The following is a 13,211-nucleotide window of genomic DNA, read 5'->3' on the forward strand; positions in this document are numbered from 1 at the left end:
TGAGGATACAACATAGAGACATTTATTTCTTGTTGCAACAGCCAAAGAGCCAGCCCACACGCTGACGCCGCTCAGCCAACCCACATCCATGGAAAAATCAGATGAGAAAACATTCAGAAAATGTGCTTCCTTCTCTCCCGCTGTGTCCTTGTCTCCTTTTTGTCCTTGTGCACGCCTTGGTGACCGCTGGCAACTTGAAAAAGAAACAAAACAAAAAAAACAACGGGGGCGCACGTGCGCGCACACTCTCGCGGGCATGTGTACGCACGCGCGCTGGCATTCACACGCACACGCGTACTGTGATTCTTGGCTGACAAGTCGTCATCGCCGTCGCCATCTTGGCGTCGGCCAGCAAAAGGCGCTCGTGACAGCGTTCGTCGTACAAAACGAAAGGGAGGAAGAAGAAGAAGAAGAAACAAACAAACAAAAAAAAAAGACGAACATCACTCCTGTCATTCTTCAACTTGGTCACTTTTTGAATTCGATATATTTAGATCCATATATCATATTTATATATATATATATATTCATATACTCTTTGTACAGTGAAAACCACCATGGAGCAACGGGCTATTTGGTATCTTTTTTGTCGTGTTTCGCAAATAAATGAAGTGATTTTTTTTTTTTCCCCCCTTCTTCTCGGCAGCCATTTTGTGTGCATCCAGAATGGCGTGATGATTTTTCTTTTATCCAACGAGAGCGTCTTTTGTAGTCTTTATTCATTGGTCCGGCTCTCTCAGTAATTGAGTGTGCGTGGCCTTAGAGGCTCCGCCCACGTGAAAGTTGAGGAGACAAACAGTTTCTCTTGCCCGCATCGCCACCGGGCCGCCGCCCTCCTCCTGCCGCCTGCGCGTCGAGGCCCAGAGGTTCTCGTGCGCCTCGCGCAGCAGCAGCCGCGCCGCTTCCCGCTCCCCGTCCTCTCGCCCCCGCCGACAAGGCGCCGTGGCACGATCGCCGGCGCCTTCCTGGCGGGGCGCGGCGCCGTTTGATGACATCATTGCGGTTTGCATACAGGAAACCTCGTCGTCGTGGCCAACCCGCACGAACGGGACGATGGGGACGGAGGCCGAGCGGCGGGTCGGGCTCCCCGGCCTGGGGGGGGCGCCGTCGGGTTGCGAGCGCATGTTGAGGGCAAATTGCATATTGACCGGGTCTTCGGGTCTGGGCTCGGGCCAGCGAGGCTCCTCCTGATGGATGCAACTTGACAGGAAACAAGAAAAGAAAGGAATTATCAGTTAAAGAAGGCGACGCCTTGAGAGAAGCCGTCAAGACCGAGTTGTGAAGAGCGAGGATTGAGCAGCTCGGACCGAGAAGCGACAAACACGATCAAGTGAGCCTTTGTGGTTCTCTATTCCGTTGATGTGCCAATTGCGAAAAATCGTGGCATGAGGGTTGAGCATTGGGGAGGCCATGTTTTCAGCTCTGGGGGTCATGTGACAGGAAATGAGTTAGGCTTTGTCTTCCTGCGATTGCCAGTTTCTGCATCTCGCCCCAACGTTTGCCCGATCTCGCCTTTTCCCGCCAATCGCGCGCGGGGCCGCCTCGTCTCGCAGGAAAACCTTGCGGGCCTTTATCATCTGCCGCGGCGGAGATTGCGAGGCGTCCCTGCGGAGATGACGCGCCTGATAAGGGAGGACGATGCGGGGAGGGAAAGGCTAATTCCTGAGATAACGTTGGCCGACAAATCCCGTCTGATGCCGGCGAAGGCAATCAGATGGAAAGCGCCTGTGAAGTTCGCACGCGCTGGACCAGGACGGGTGCGCCGCGCGGAGCGAGGAGAGGCGCCGCGCGGCCGGTGCCGCGTCGAGACGGAGAGGCGCCCGGGTCGAGTACACCCTGCCGCCCTTATCTCTCACACACACACACAAAAGCACTCAGCCAAACGCACACACAGACTGACAACCAGATCGTCATCCAGACCCACAAAAAGACACGTGCACCCAAGATACACACGCAGTCAAAAAAATGGATTGATACTTGATTAATCAATCCCTAAGGAGGAAATTCAAGGTGTCCGCAAGCCAAACGTCGACCCATACCCCGTTGAGCAACGTTCAACAATCAAATGACGCAAAGGATCAAAGAAAATAATCGGAATCTCGCCCTCCCGCAGAGCACGGAAAGAAATAAATGGGTCACTGCAGCTGCTTCTGTCCTCCCCACCGCCGACACATACTTCCTGACCTCTTTTGTCAAGACGCTTGCACTCCCCCCGTCTGTCGTGCCGTGGCCTGACTCAACAAAGCTCCTCCCCTTCACTTCAACATGGAGTTAAAAAGGGGTTCACGGTAAGTAACGTGGAGGTGCACTTTGGGAGCCTCCTCACCTGCGCGGCGCTTCAACCTCCCTCTCAGTAAGCTCCGCCTCTCGGAGGTGATGATAGGACAGATCGAAAGCCTTGGGGCGTCCTCTGGGAACGGTCGCGGTCCTGTGAGCGGCCGACCAGTGAACACTCCTCTGCTCCGTGCTGAGCCACAAAAATGGAACAATGCATTTTTGTTCACACGTGTGTGTGGGTGTGTGTGTGTGTGTGTGTGTGTGTGTGTGTGTGTGTGTGTGTGTGTGTGTGTGTGTGTGTGTGTGTGTGTGTACACACGTGAGCTTCGGAGTGCTTCTGGACAGCGGCTCGCACATATCATTGTGACGACATGCAGGAGGACGTTTGCAATACTGCTGCGAGAAAACATAAATAGTAAACAAGAAGAAGGAGACTCAGATGTTAAAGATCTTCATCATCATCATCATCTTCATCATCATCATGCAGAGCCTGAAGAAGATGATCAAGAGAATCCAAAGAAGAAGTTGGGGAGCAACCGGAAGAGGGAGAGGATGAACAACAAAAATAACAATGACGATGATGACGAGGAGGAAGAGGAGGAGGAAGAGGACCTGCTGCATTCTGATGTCGGCTTTGCCATTTCTGGTCTTGGAGTCCAGGACGCTGTTCACGTTTGTGGTGTAGTTTTTCACACTTCGACTTTCCTTCAGGTGAGCTTGAAGCTTCTCTCGCCGACGCCTACACACACACACACACACACACACACACACACACACACACACACACACACACACACACAAAATACCAACCAGACAAATATATTCATTGACATCCAGAACACATATACACACACACACACACACACACACACACACACAGCCAGCCAGGCAGACACCCACACAGGAGTACATGCACAGGTACAATATAACATGGTGGCGCTTCATTCCATTGACTGACTTGTTTCGGCAGTAGAGAACGACACAGAGCACTCCCAGGAGGCCGATCGCCATAGCGATGGACGTGATGGACAGCAGCTGTCTCTGGTACACTTCTTTGCTCTCTGCACATGGAAAATACAAACAAACAAACAACACCCACCCCCCAAAAAACAAAAAAACAAAACAGGGACACACACAGACAAGCACAAAAAAACCCCAACAACAATCATACATTACAACATTTTATAGGAAAAGAACACAACCAAGTGCCACGTAACAGTAGGGGACTATTACATGCTCAAATGTGGAGATACACGACATGTGCGTGTACACATGTTAAGAGTTGGATTTTGTGGAACTTGAGGGAGGTGGGAGCGTGGATTTGAAGGAACTGAAGGTAATCCGCGAGTCAACAGCGAGCATATGGTGATGGAAGAGTGCGCTTAGGGGGAGGAGCTAAATGGTGCAGACAAGTGGACCTAAGGTGGACCCCTGCGAGACACCCAGGCTTGCGATTCATGAAATGGATGAATTGTTAGCGATCGGTGAGCTATGATGTCAACCTGGAGTTTGTTTTGTAGCTTGATCAGCTACAGCACATTGGGCAAGATTCATTGCACGGTTATAATTGATGAATAATTCTGTTATAATGAATGAAGGGATCACATTACAGTATTGAAGATTTAAATATATTTTCTCAGATGAATCTTTTAATTTATTATTGAATGAGATGAATGGATAAAAATGAAGAAACTGATTTTAATTCTATTCATTTCATGACAATTAATGAAACACTAAAATTTATGGGTAAAGTATTTGCATTTAATAATAAAATAATTCCGAAGTTGCGATTAGAGAAAAAAAATACTGTATGTAAATTAGTTTGTTCATATAGTTTAGTAATATCAAATATCAACAAGTATTGAATGTGAATAATTATCATGAATTCAGTAATAATGAATGAATCAATTTATAGGTGTACCTTTTTTAATTTAATCTTTTCAATAAGGCAATTAACCAAGTATCAATGAGATAAAAGAATAAAAAAAAACATGGATTTTAATTTCAATTAAAATGATTTAAAACCAATTCAACGAAAACACACACACACTCACACACACTCACACACACGCACGCACGCACGCACACGCACACCACAAATGAGGATTGCGTGTGATGGCAGTTCTGCCCACCCGTCTCCTCCCTGTTGTGGCCGTTTCCATGGCGACTGCAGCCCATTCACATTGGATGGAAAATATCTGACTCAAACAGGCGCGCACGCACAAACACACATGCCCGCCCAAGAGGTGATCTTACCCATGAACTCGATGCCCAGGTGGTCTGCGGGTACGCACGAAAAGGAGAAAGGCAAGCAAGGGGGAAAAAGGGAAGAGAGAGAGAGAGAGAGAGAGAGAGAGAGAGAGAGAGAGAGAGAGAGAGAGAGAGAGAGAGAGAGAGAGGATGTTAGCATCAGCATTTAGCATTAGCAGTACTCATTTGGTGTTGTTGAATGACAACAATCTTTTCTGATGTCTCAAGACCACTTGTTTCGAGCAGAATCAAAGTTTTTGATTTTGAAGGTTTTTGTCCCCAACAGTTCCTGAAAGTCTTTTATTTCCATTTTTTTGCGTGACTGGAAACACGCTGGGCCTTCCGAACAAAATGATTCATTTTGGAAGCCTGTGTTTTATTGTGAAGGTCTGTCATTGCCAACATAGTTGGCCTGGCTCTTTTATTGTGAAAGTGTCCTTTCTGTTGTTTTGTGACTGAAGACAGTGCCTGCTCGAAACATATTTTATTTTGAAACGCTTCCTTCCTCACAATATTTGCAGCGCAGATTGAAAACGTTTTATTTTGAAAGACAGGTTTCTTTTGTTTTGCGAGTGAAGACAATTAGGTGTTGGAAGCCAGGTGTTTTATTTTGAAAGTCTTGTTTTGAGCAGAACATAGTATTCTGTTTAGAAAGTCTTTCCTACAAAGCACAGTCTTTTTTTTTTCCCCTCTCACAAAATCGCAGATTCAAAACAAAGTATTTTTATTTTGAAAGTCTCGTTCGCCTCGAGAAGACGAAATGCTTCTATTTATTTATTTTTCGGTCTTCTGGCAACAAAGACAGAGCTAATGACATTGTCAAGCAAATGTCATTCCTCAGGCGGCGCTAGCGCGGCCGCCCAACACGAGCAGTAAACAACGTGTCCGTTTTTCGGCCCAATGCCGCTCTTTCATCTTGCGTCCGACACGTTCATTTAGCCGGCGTCCGGCCGACCTTGACGGACGACCGCGTTGATCTCGGTGGGTTACAAACTCAATTTCCAAGTCGGCTATTCCGTAAAGCCGCCGGCGCTGAAGATGGCGGAGCATCCATCAGGAAGGGACAAGATGGATGCCGTGCGGACGCCCCTGTGCTCAAGATGGACGCCCCCGCTGGGGGACGGTCCGTACATACTTAAATAAACAGCGACACTACAAGAAGAAGAAGGAGAATGACCTCCGCCAAAGTCAAACAATTGTGCTCATCCTCAAGTTGAACGTGAAGGAAAAGTACTGAGAAGGAAGCGTCGAGTTATTTTGTCATTCTTTGCCACGCCGCTTTGAGCGCTTCTCTTCTCGATGTTCTTGTGTGTGTGTTTCTTCAGGTTTTTCTCTTTCTGCCATAGGCGGGTCGTCGAATTCCTCTTCCCTTCTTATCCCCTTTGCAGTTCTTCTTGCTTGCCTCTCTTCCTGTCGCTCGTCATTAATTGGAACGCCGTCTTCAAGTTGCTCTCGCCTTTGAGTGCATTCTTCTTCTTCGAGTTCTTTCCCTTTCTTGTGTGCCGTGTCTCTCTCTCTCTCTCTCTCTCTTGTGAGAAGAGAAAAAAAAAAGTGTGGCTGACAGCTGGAGCGCGAACAATCGTTCACGGGCTCTCAACGCGCGAAGTCGGCGAGATGCAAATGGAAAGGAGCTTGAAAACAAAACGCATTTTCAAAGCAAGTCTTTATACATCGTCACCGCCGCGCCGCGCCCCCCACGCGTCACTCCACGAGGTCGCGGCGCAGTCATTGCAAATCACAGGAAAGTGCTTTCAGGCGGCTTTCGTGTTGTTTTTAGCGGTCCGATTATCCAAGAACTCTGGCTCCACTCCAGGAGAAACATTTTGTGTGTTTTGGTGCATTTTGGGGGCCTTCCTTGAGTGCAGTCTTCATACGTGGCCGAAATGAGCAAGATGCCCTTCACTCATCGAGTACCAGATGCTTTCAAAGCACACGCGCTCATCTTGACAGCTGGCGTTGGCGCATTTGGAAACATCTTTCCAGAGCCAAGGTGATTGTGCTAAGCGGCGAAGAATGAGTGGACTCTCTTCTTGACCCAGAACAAAAATCTTTGCGTCTATCCTTTTAATCAGCGGGAAAGCTTCACCCAAAACAAGAGTTTCGGACAAAAAAAAGCAGACAAGATGAGCTTTTTGTCAACATGACAAGCACAACATTGGCTATCATGCAAATATTTTGGGACTTTTGTGACACATCAAACTATCAAGCCCAAAATCGAGCCTGAGAGAGACATTTTGATGGCGAAATCATAATTTCTTCACACATACCCGACAAATAAAACACACTGCGAGTCGTCAAGGTTCTGGGAACAAAGTTTGCGCTTTGGACAAACGACACGGTCGTTTGAAGGCTCGTAATTCACGCAACTTCTATGCTAGTTTCCATGAGTCTGCCGTATGTGTTTGACGTTCTAGGTGAGCAATTGGTTCGGAAGAAAAAAAAAATCCTGCTTTGTTGTTGGATGTAAAATGGGCTTTTTGTTTCTTGACATTTGCTGGAAGTGCCTCCAACAAATGGAGAAAAAGTCCCAAATGATGAATGAACAGTCGAGAAGAATAAATGGCTTGAGCGATTCAAATGTTTCCGCCGTTAGCGGCCGACGCTAACTTTTCAACGCTCGAGCGATTCTTTCTGCCCCGTGTATTTTTCTGGGAAACGTAAACGTCTGCCGAGTCAGCAGTTAAGCGCGTCGTCGTGGGCTCTCTTTGCAACTGCTCGGCCTCGTCCTCACTCACCCCAAATTACCCCCACAATTACTGCTATTCCGCCGAGACTGATGAACTGTTCTCGCACCTGATGGCATGTTGCTAAGTGTTAGCCGGACAGGAAGTGCAGGCGGGGAAGGTATTGGGTTGGGGGCGGGGGGTTGTTAGGGGCAGGTAAAGATGCATGTTAGGAGGTTACCAGGTGGAAAACCGACACGAGCGGATGCTGCACTGCAAAAAGTGGGCTGAAAAAAAACAAAAGGAAAAAAATAAAATGAGGATCGTGTCGCTTCATTTCAGCAAAATAGAAGAGGACAATTGGTAGCTCTTATTTATTATGTAAATAACAAACTAAGAATTAAAAAAAATGGAATGGTGAACATTCTAACTCCACAACAGCATGGAAATTATGTTCCAGACCACCCCCGCGAGAGATCAAATCCACAAAGTAGCCACATCGTATTCATGACATCATTTCGATATGTTGTTAAGACCGGTACAGTATATGCATGCGAGGTGCAGGTATTGTTTTTGACCACTTGGGGGCTGTCATCCCCACACTAGAAACCATGACATGACTGCGAATGTGAATGTCTTTAAAAGGACTTGCGGAAGTCAACACGTGACGACCTTCTCTAGTATTGGCTGTAGCATTAGCCGCTGCGGCGCACGGTGACGGTGTTTCTCAACGCTAGCAGCAAGTGCGCCGTGAACGCTGTGCAGTGTATGTCGTTATTGCTTTTTTCAAAAAGCCGTTGAAAGCGCAGCAGCTGCCGTTTCCATCCTTCCTCTATCCATAAACACATGTTATGGATTATCATTCTTCCGGGCTGGTTGCGATACATTCAATTAGGTTAGCATGTTGACTTTGCCGGCAGATGTGCAGTTGAGTAACTGTGCAGAGCAATAAAAAAAAAAAAAAAATGAAAGAAAGAAAGAACGAAGAGATACCCTGAATAAGGGATATAGCAAGGGATGGCTGTACTTGATCGCTCTCGGCGTTTGCGTGTGTTTTCAACAATTCCAGTCTCTAGAATGTTTTCAGGAACAAATCTCTCCATTCCTTTTTGACAGGGTCTTTCATTTTGGGCTAGCTTTTTTTGCCGTTTTGCAGTGCGCAGTGACACTAAATTCCAGTCACACCAAAAGTAAACTGGTATGTTTAGATGAGTTGCTAGCACAAGAGTCAGGTGGGGGAGGGTTGCTGGGCGGGAGTTGTGGTGGGGAAAGAGGAGGGTGGGGGGTGGAGACAGGGTGGGGGAAAGAAGAAGAGGAACACCGTTGCTCTTCTTCTCCAGTTTTGCACTTACCCACTTTTTGGGGAGGCGAAAAGCAGTCAAAGCAACAAACGTGAGGAGAGAAAAGCAAAGAAAGAATGAAAGACGGCTTTGCGTTGGCTCGCAAGTGGGCCGACGTTCAATGCGAGCGTGACAACATCAACTAGCATGGCGGGCACAACACTGCAGATCAGTCATGTTTAGAGACATGGAGGACTGTCACCTGGGATTTTTTTTTATCTTATTTTTTAGAATCCATCATTGTATTGATTAATCAAATAAAATTGTTTTGCATTCAAGCGAATTGCAAATCCATTTTCCCGATGCGGTTTATGAGCCAATTATTGCGGTGACCAAAAAACAAAACAAAAAAAAAAACAAAACAATGAAGCAAAAATAAAGCAATATCACACAAAAGGGTTTGATTGTGTACTCACGACCTTTACTCCATGACGAAAATAGTTGTCGAATGGATTCATTCTGACGCCTCTCGATGTAAGCGATCAATTCAATTTTGACATACTGGTTAGTATGTCAAAATTGAATCATCCGTAATCACTGGATTTTACTCAAGTCACAAAAGAATAATACGAGAGCAATCTTATCGATTGGGAAGTCAGATGACTCCCGCCGATGCATTTTGGGCCACTTTGTGATCCAAACAAAGACGTCGCTGCCATTGTGCGGTCGCGCAGCCGCTTATTTTCCGGATCATTCGAAGACGCTGCGGGCTGCCTTTTAAGTAAGACACTGACAACGCGCGAACGCATTATTGTGATTTTTGAGAGGGCGCCTAGCAACGGAGACGTCGTTGTTGAGGAGGCGGCAGAGGTGCTAATGACGCTAACCGGGACGCACCGATCAGGAACAACAAGGCCGGATCACAAGCGGAGCCTGCGCTTACTCGGTGCTGCCATGTAGCAAAACCGGGAACTTGTCCTGTCGGTGCAGGCACAGCACCGTCTAAAGAACCAACGGCTCACGGTGTTGTTTTTCTTCTTTGAGTCAGGCGCCGAGAACGACACGGGTCAGGCGCTGACTTTGGGCCGTGACATGCAATGTTGCTCTGGTCTCACGTGTAAGCGTCTTACTTGGATCGGACAGGATGGAGTCGGTCTTGGGCAGGAACTGATCGCAGCGGATGCCCTGGTAGCCTTCTCGACACCTGGCGGGGGGAGAGACGGAGGACAGACGTGACGTCAACGCCTCGACATTGACAACAACTGGCACATTCTTGAACGTGAAGGGCGGCGTGGGTGTGGATGAAGAGTCGGAGGTGGACGAGGAGACGAAGCGAGAGGGGGGAAAAAGGAAAGGAAACTCAGAGGAGGACGAGGGGAGAACATGAAGCCAAGGAAGAAGAGCGGGAAAAGGAGGATGACGGGGACAAAGGAAGGAGGAACGGAAGGAAGAAGAAAAGTACAAACGTGGAGGTGAAGTATGAAGGGGGAGCAGGAAGAGGTCCAAGGGAACACGGAGGAGGAGGAGGACGAAAAGGGGGGCGGGGAAGAAAACAGGAGGAAAAAAAATGAGCAGGAGAAAGATGAAAAGGAACCAATGCAAATCGGTGAGGAGGATTTGGTGGCAGAGGAGGTGCAGAAGAAGAATGGGGAGAAAGAGAAGGAGGAGGAAGAGAAAAGAGGAGCTCCCACACAACAAATATTTCCTTCTCCATGCCCTCCGCGCCTCCAGCACGACCACATTTCTGTAATAATCATCTTGCCTTTTCTCAACATTGTCACAAATGTACTTCAATGCACTTCAGGAATATGTCATTACATTTTTTTTGTTCTAACATCATCACCAATACAACACAAAACTAAACCTCCTCAAAAAATAATACAAAAAATTGTGATCGTGACAGTCACCGTAACTTGACGAGTGATTTGAATGTGGAATTCAGCCATTCATGTCAGGACCACTAGAGGGAGCTCGCTTTTCGAGAACGTGATGCGCTTTACGTTTCTCGAACTTTGGAGCGGTCAAATTGTTACGAGGCAGTTTTCGGCTGCGGCGTTGAACTGGCGGACTTGATGAATAAAACATGTTTGGCCAACGCGGGCGTCTGTCTCGCAAGGCTTTCAAGAGAGCAAAGGGATTCGTCAATTATTCACATGTGCTCACAAAATTCACGCCCCCCCCACCCCCCCCAAAAAAAAAAAACTTTTAGTATGTGCTGGCCTCAAACTTTCAGGTCATCAACATTGCCAGTTTTAATCTACAAAAAAAAAATTACGATTATTTTGAAAAACAAAAGTGTCCGTTTCAAAAGTACAAAATGAAAACGCAGTGAGGCTTTCAAATCGAAACCTCACTGCGTATTGACGTGTTATGCAAACATAATACGTCCAAGACATAATACTTTGAAGTAAAACAAATGAAAGAAAATAGCAATTATTGTGATTTTATTAAGCAAAATAATGCCCCCCCCCCCAAAACATCCTCAATTAGCATTAGCATTAGCATTAGCACTTTTAGGCCAATTCTCAATTGCCTGTGACATGCCGGCAAGCGGCTAAAAGTCTGCCTGAAAATATGCTGCTATGAATTATGAATGATAGCAGGGAAGACTTTTTAGTCTGCAAGTGGGTTAAAAAAAAAAAAAAAAGCAGCAGAGACAAGAAAAGATGGATCATCTGGTCATGTTTACAAATCCAGTGGCTAAATCAATGCTAAAGCCTTTTGGTTGATGTAAGCCAAAATACTTGATATTCCTAGTTTGCTAAAAACTCACGGTGTACTCTTTGAAGCTTGCACATTGTCCAGTGCCGTCGAGTTAATCCTAATGTCCTTGGATGGCTTGTTTAGAGTTCCTTTGTGTGATCCTTGGGTCCAGGTGAGGCCAGACGACGAATTTGACTGAGGGCGACGGCGGCTCATTTGAGGAAAACAGCAAAGCACATTTCATTCATTCAGTCATTTCTTCATTCATTCCATTTGCGTAAAAACAACCGTGGCACGTTTCATTCAGGATTTTGCGTCCCTTTCAAAATCTTTCTACTTTTCAAACGACAACCTTTCAATTCTGCTTTTTTGCCCCAACAAACGAACTTTCAAAGTCTTCGGTTGCGGCCTCCTCTTTCTTTTTTACCCCTTTTATGATGCCGGCTTGAAGATTTTATGCAAGTTGTTTTTCATAAAGACACCGCTTCATCAATCATCCATCAAGGTCGCATTTGACGTCCGCTGCGGGATTTCTTTCGGCCGAGCGTGCGCGCGTTTCGTACGACGGCTTTGACATTGAGTGAAACAAACGAACGCTCTTCCTGGCGCTTGGATGTCCTCTTTGGCCTCCGTTTGTTATTATTTTCACTCCCCTTCACGGCAAATTATTTGCAGCGTCTTCGGGGGCGGGGGGCTTTTTCCCTTTCATATTGTCTCATCTTCTTTCGCTTCGAAAGTCCCCGCGGGGCAATTAAAGGCGGCTGCCACCTCCGTGCCGTCTCCATGGCGATCGCCGTAATCGGCGTCCCTCGGCGCGGCCGCCGCCACACGCGCGTGCATGAAAAGTATGCGTGGGAGGGATCGGGGGGGACACGCGCGATTGCTGGCTAAGACACGGGTGGCCGACGTGCAGCTCCCCTCTCAATTTGTACCTCAAAAGTGATTAAAAATGGGAGGCCCACATCAACTTGGCAGTTGAGATTGGAGCACACAAGCGCTTTTCCAGGCCTGTCCAGATGGCACGTCGCCTAGTGGTTAGCACGTCGGGCTCGCAGCTAAAAGATTCCGGGTTGGAGTGTCCCGCCAATGTCCATTGACGTAATGTGGAATTCTGCTTCGGATTTTGGGGATCAAAGATGAAGAGTACAAAAGGTTTTGTGGGCTGCGGGTGTGGTGGCCAAACCTTTTCAAATGTTTCATTGGGTCATCTGACAGGCGCATTCGGGACTCAGAGCTGCTCAAGTCAAGTTAGAAAGGCATCCAGCTGAACAAAGACCTCCGCCAAGGCCAAAAGTGTCCACTCAAGCACACAAAAAATATGTAATGTTTTGGGGCGGGTCTCCTCCTGAAAGACATGGCTCGCAAATTTCATGTCGCAAAGTCAAACTGGTTTCGGTCAAACGAATATTCAAAGTATTAAAATGAAGGCCCGTTTTCCCTGCATGTAGACGATGGAATGCGTACGGGTGCCAACGTTCGTACGCGCCGCTCGGAGTTTCTGTGCTGAAAATCCCACAATTCAGTGCGGTGAGCCTCAAACATTTGTTTTTATTTTTAAATCTCATTACAAGAGCACGCATGCACTCACTGCACAAACTTCAAAGATGTAAACACGTGCTCCTGCTGCTGATGCTGTGTGTGTGTGTGTGTGTGTGTGTGTGTGTGTGTGCGTGTGTGTGTGTGTGTGTGTGTGTGTGTGAGTGTGTGTGTGTGTGAGTGTGTGTGTGCCAGTTTCCGTGTTCGTCAACATATAACTTTGTGTGTACAAGCCTATGCACCAATGTGTGTTTGTCAGCATGTGTGTTTGTCAGCATGTCGGTGTGTGTGTGTGTGTGTGTGTGTGTGTGTGTGTGTGTGTGTGTGTGTGTGTGTGTGTGTGTTATGTAACATCATATACAGAGCCAGGTCACACTCACGTGCTGCTTGGCAAACACGTTGAGGTGAGGCTTTATGTAACACACGCATGCACACACACACGCACGCGCACACACACACACACACACACACACACACACACACACACACACACACACACACA

General features: G+C 47.2%; 1 protein-coding gene across 3 annotated transcripts in view; it reads right to left on the minus strand.

Annotated features, from left to right (window-relative positions):
* nrg3a (neuregulin 3a) overlaps positions 1–13,211 on the minus strand; it is a 141,330-nt gene continuing 128,119 nt past the window's right edge. The window contains exons 3-10 of one of the 3 annotated variants that reach the window (XM_019860382.1): positions 9,601–9,674; positions 8,543–8,545; positions 4,534–4,557; positions 3,236–3,338; positions 2,890–3,016; positions 2,597–2,670; positions 2,327–2,467; positions 1–1,200 (exon numbers count right to left, since the gene is read on the minus strand). In XM_019860382.1, coding sequence (XP_019715941.1) covers positions 720–1,200; positions 2,327–2,467; positions 2,597–2,670; positions 2,890–3,016; positions 3,236–3,338; positions 4,534–4,557; positions 8,543–8,545; positions 9,601–9,674 — 1,027 coding nt within the window. In that variant the 3' untranslated portion in view covers positions 1–719. Of the gene's footprint in view, positions 1,201–2,326; positions 2,468–2,596; positions 2,674–2,889; positions 3,017–3,235; positions 3,339–4,533; positions 4,558–8,542; positions 8,546–9,600; positions 9,675–13,211 lie in introns of all 3 variants that reach the window. The other 2 variants (XM_019860380.1, XM_019860381.1) reach the window with 2 other exon arrangements.

Source organism: Hippocampus comes, unplaced genomic scaffold (assembly GCF_001891065.2).
Source record: "Hippocampus comes isolate QL1 unplaced genomic scaffold, H_comes_QL1_v1.1 scaffold39, whole genome shotgun sequence".
Classification (NCBI taxonomy): domain Eukaryota; kingdom Metazoa; phylum Chordata; class Actinopteri; order Syngnathiformes; family Syngnathidae; genus Hippocampus; species Hippocampus comes.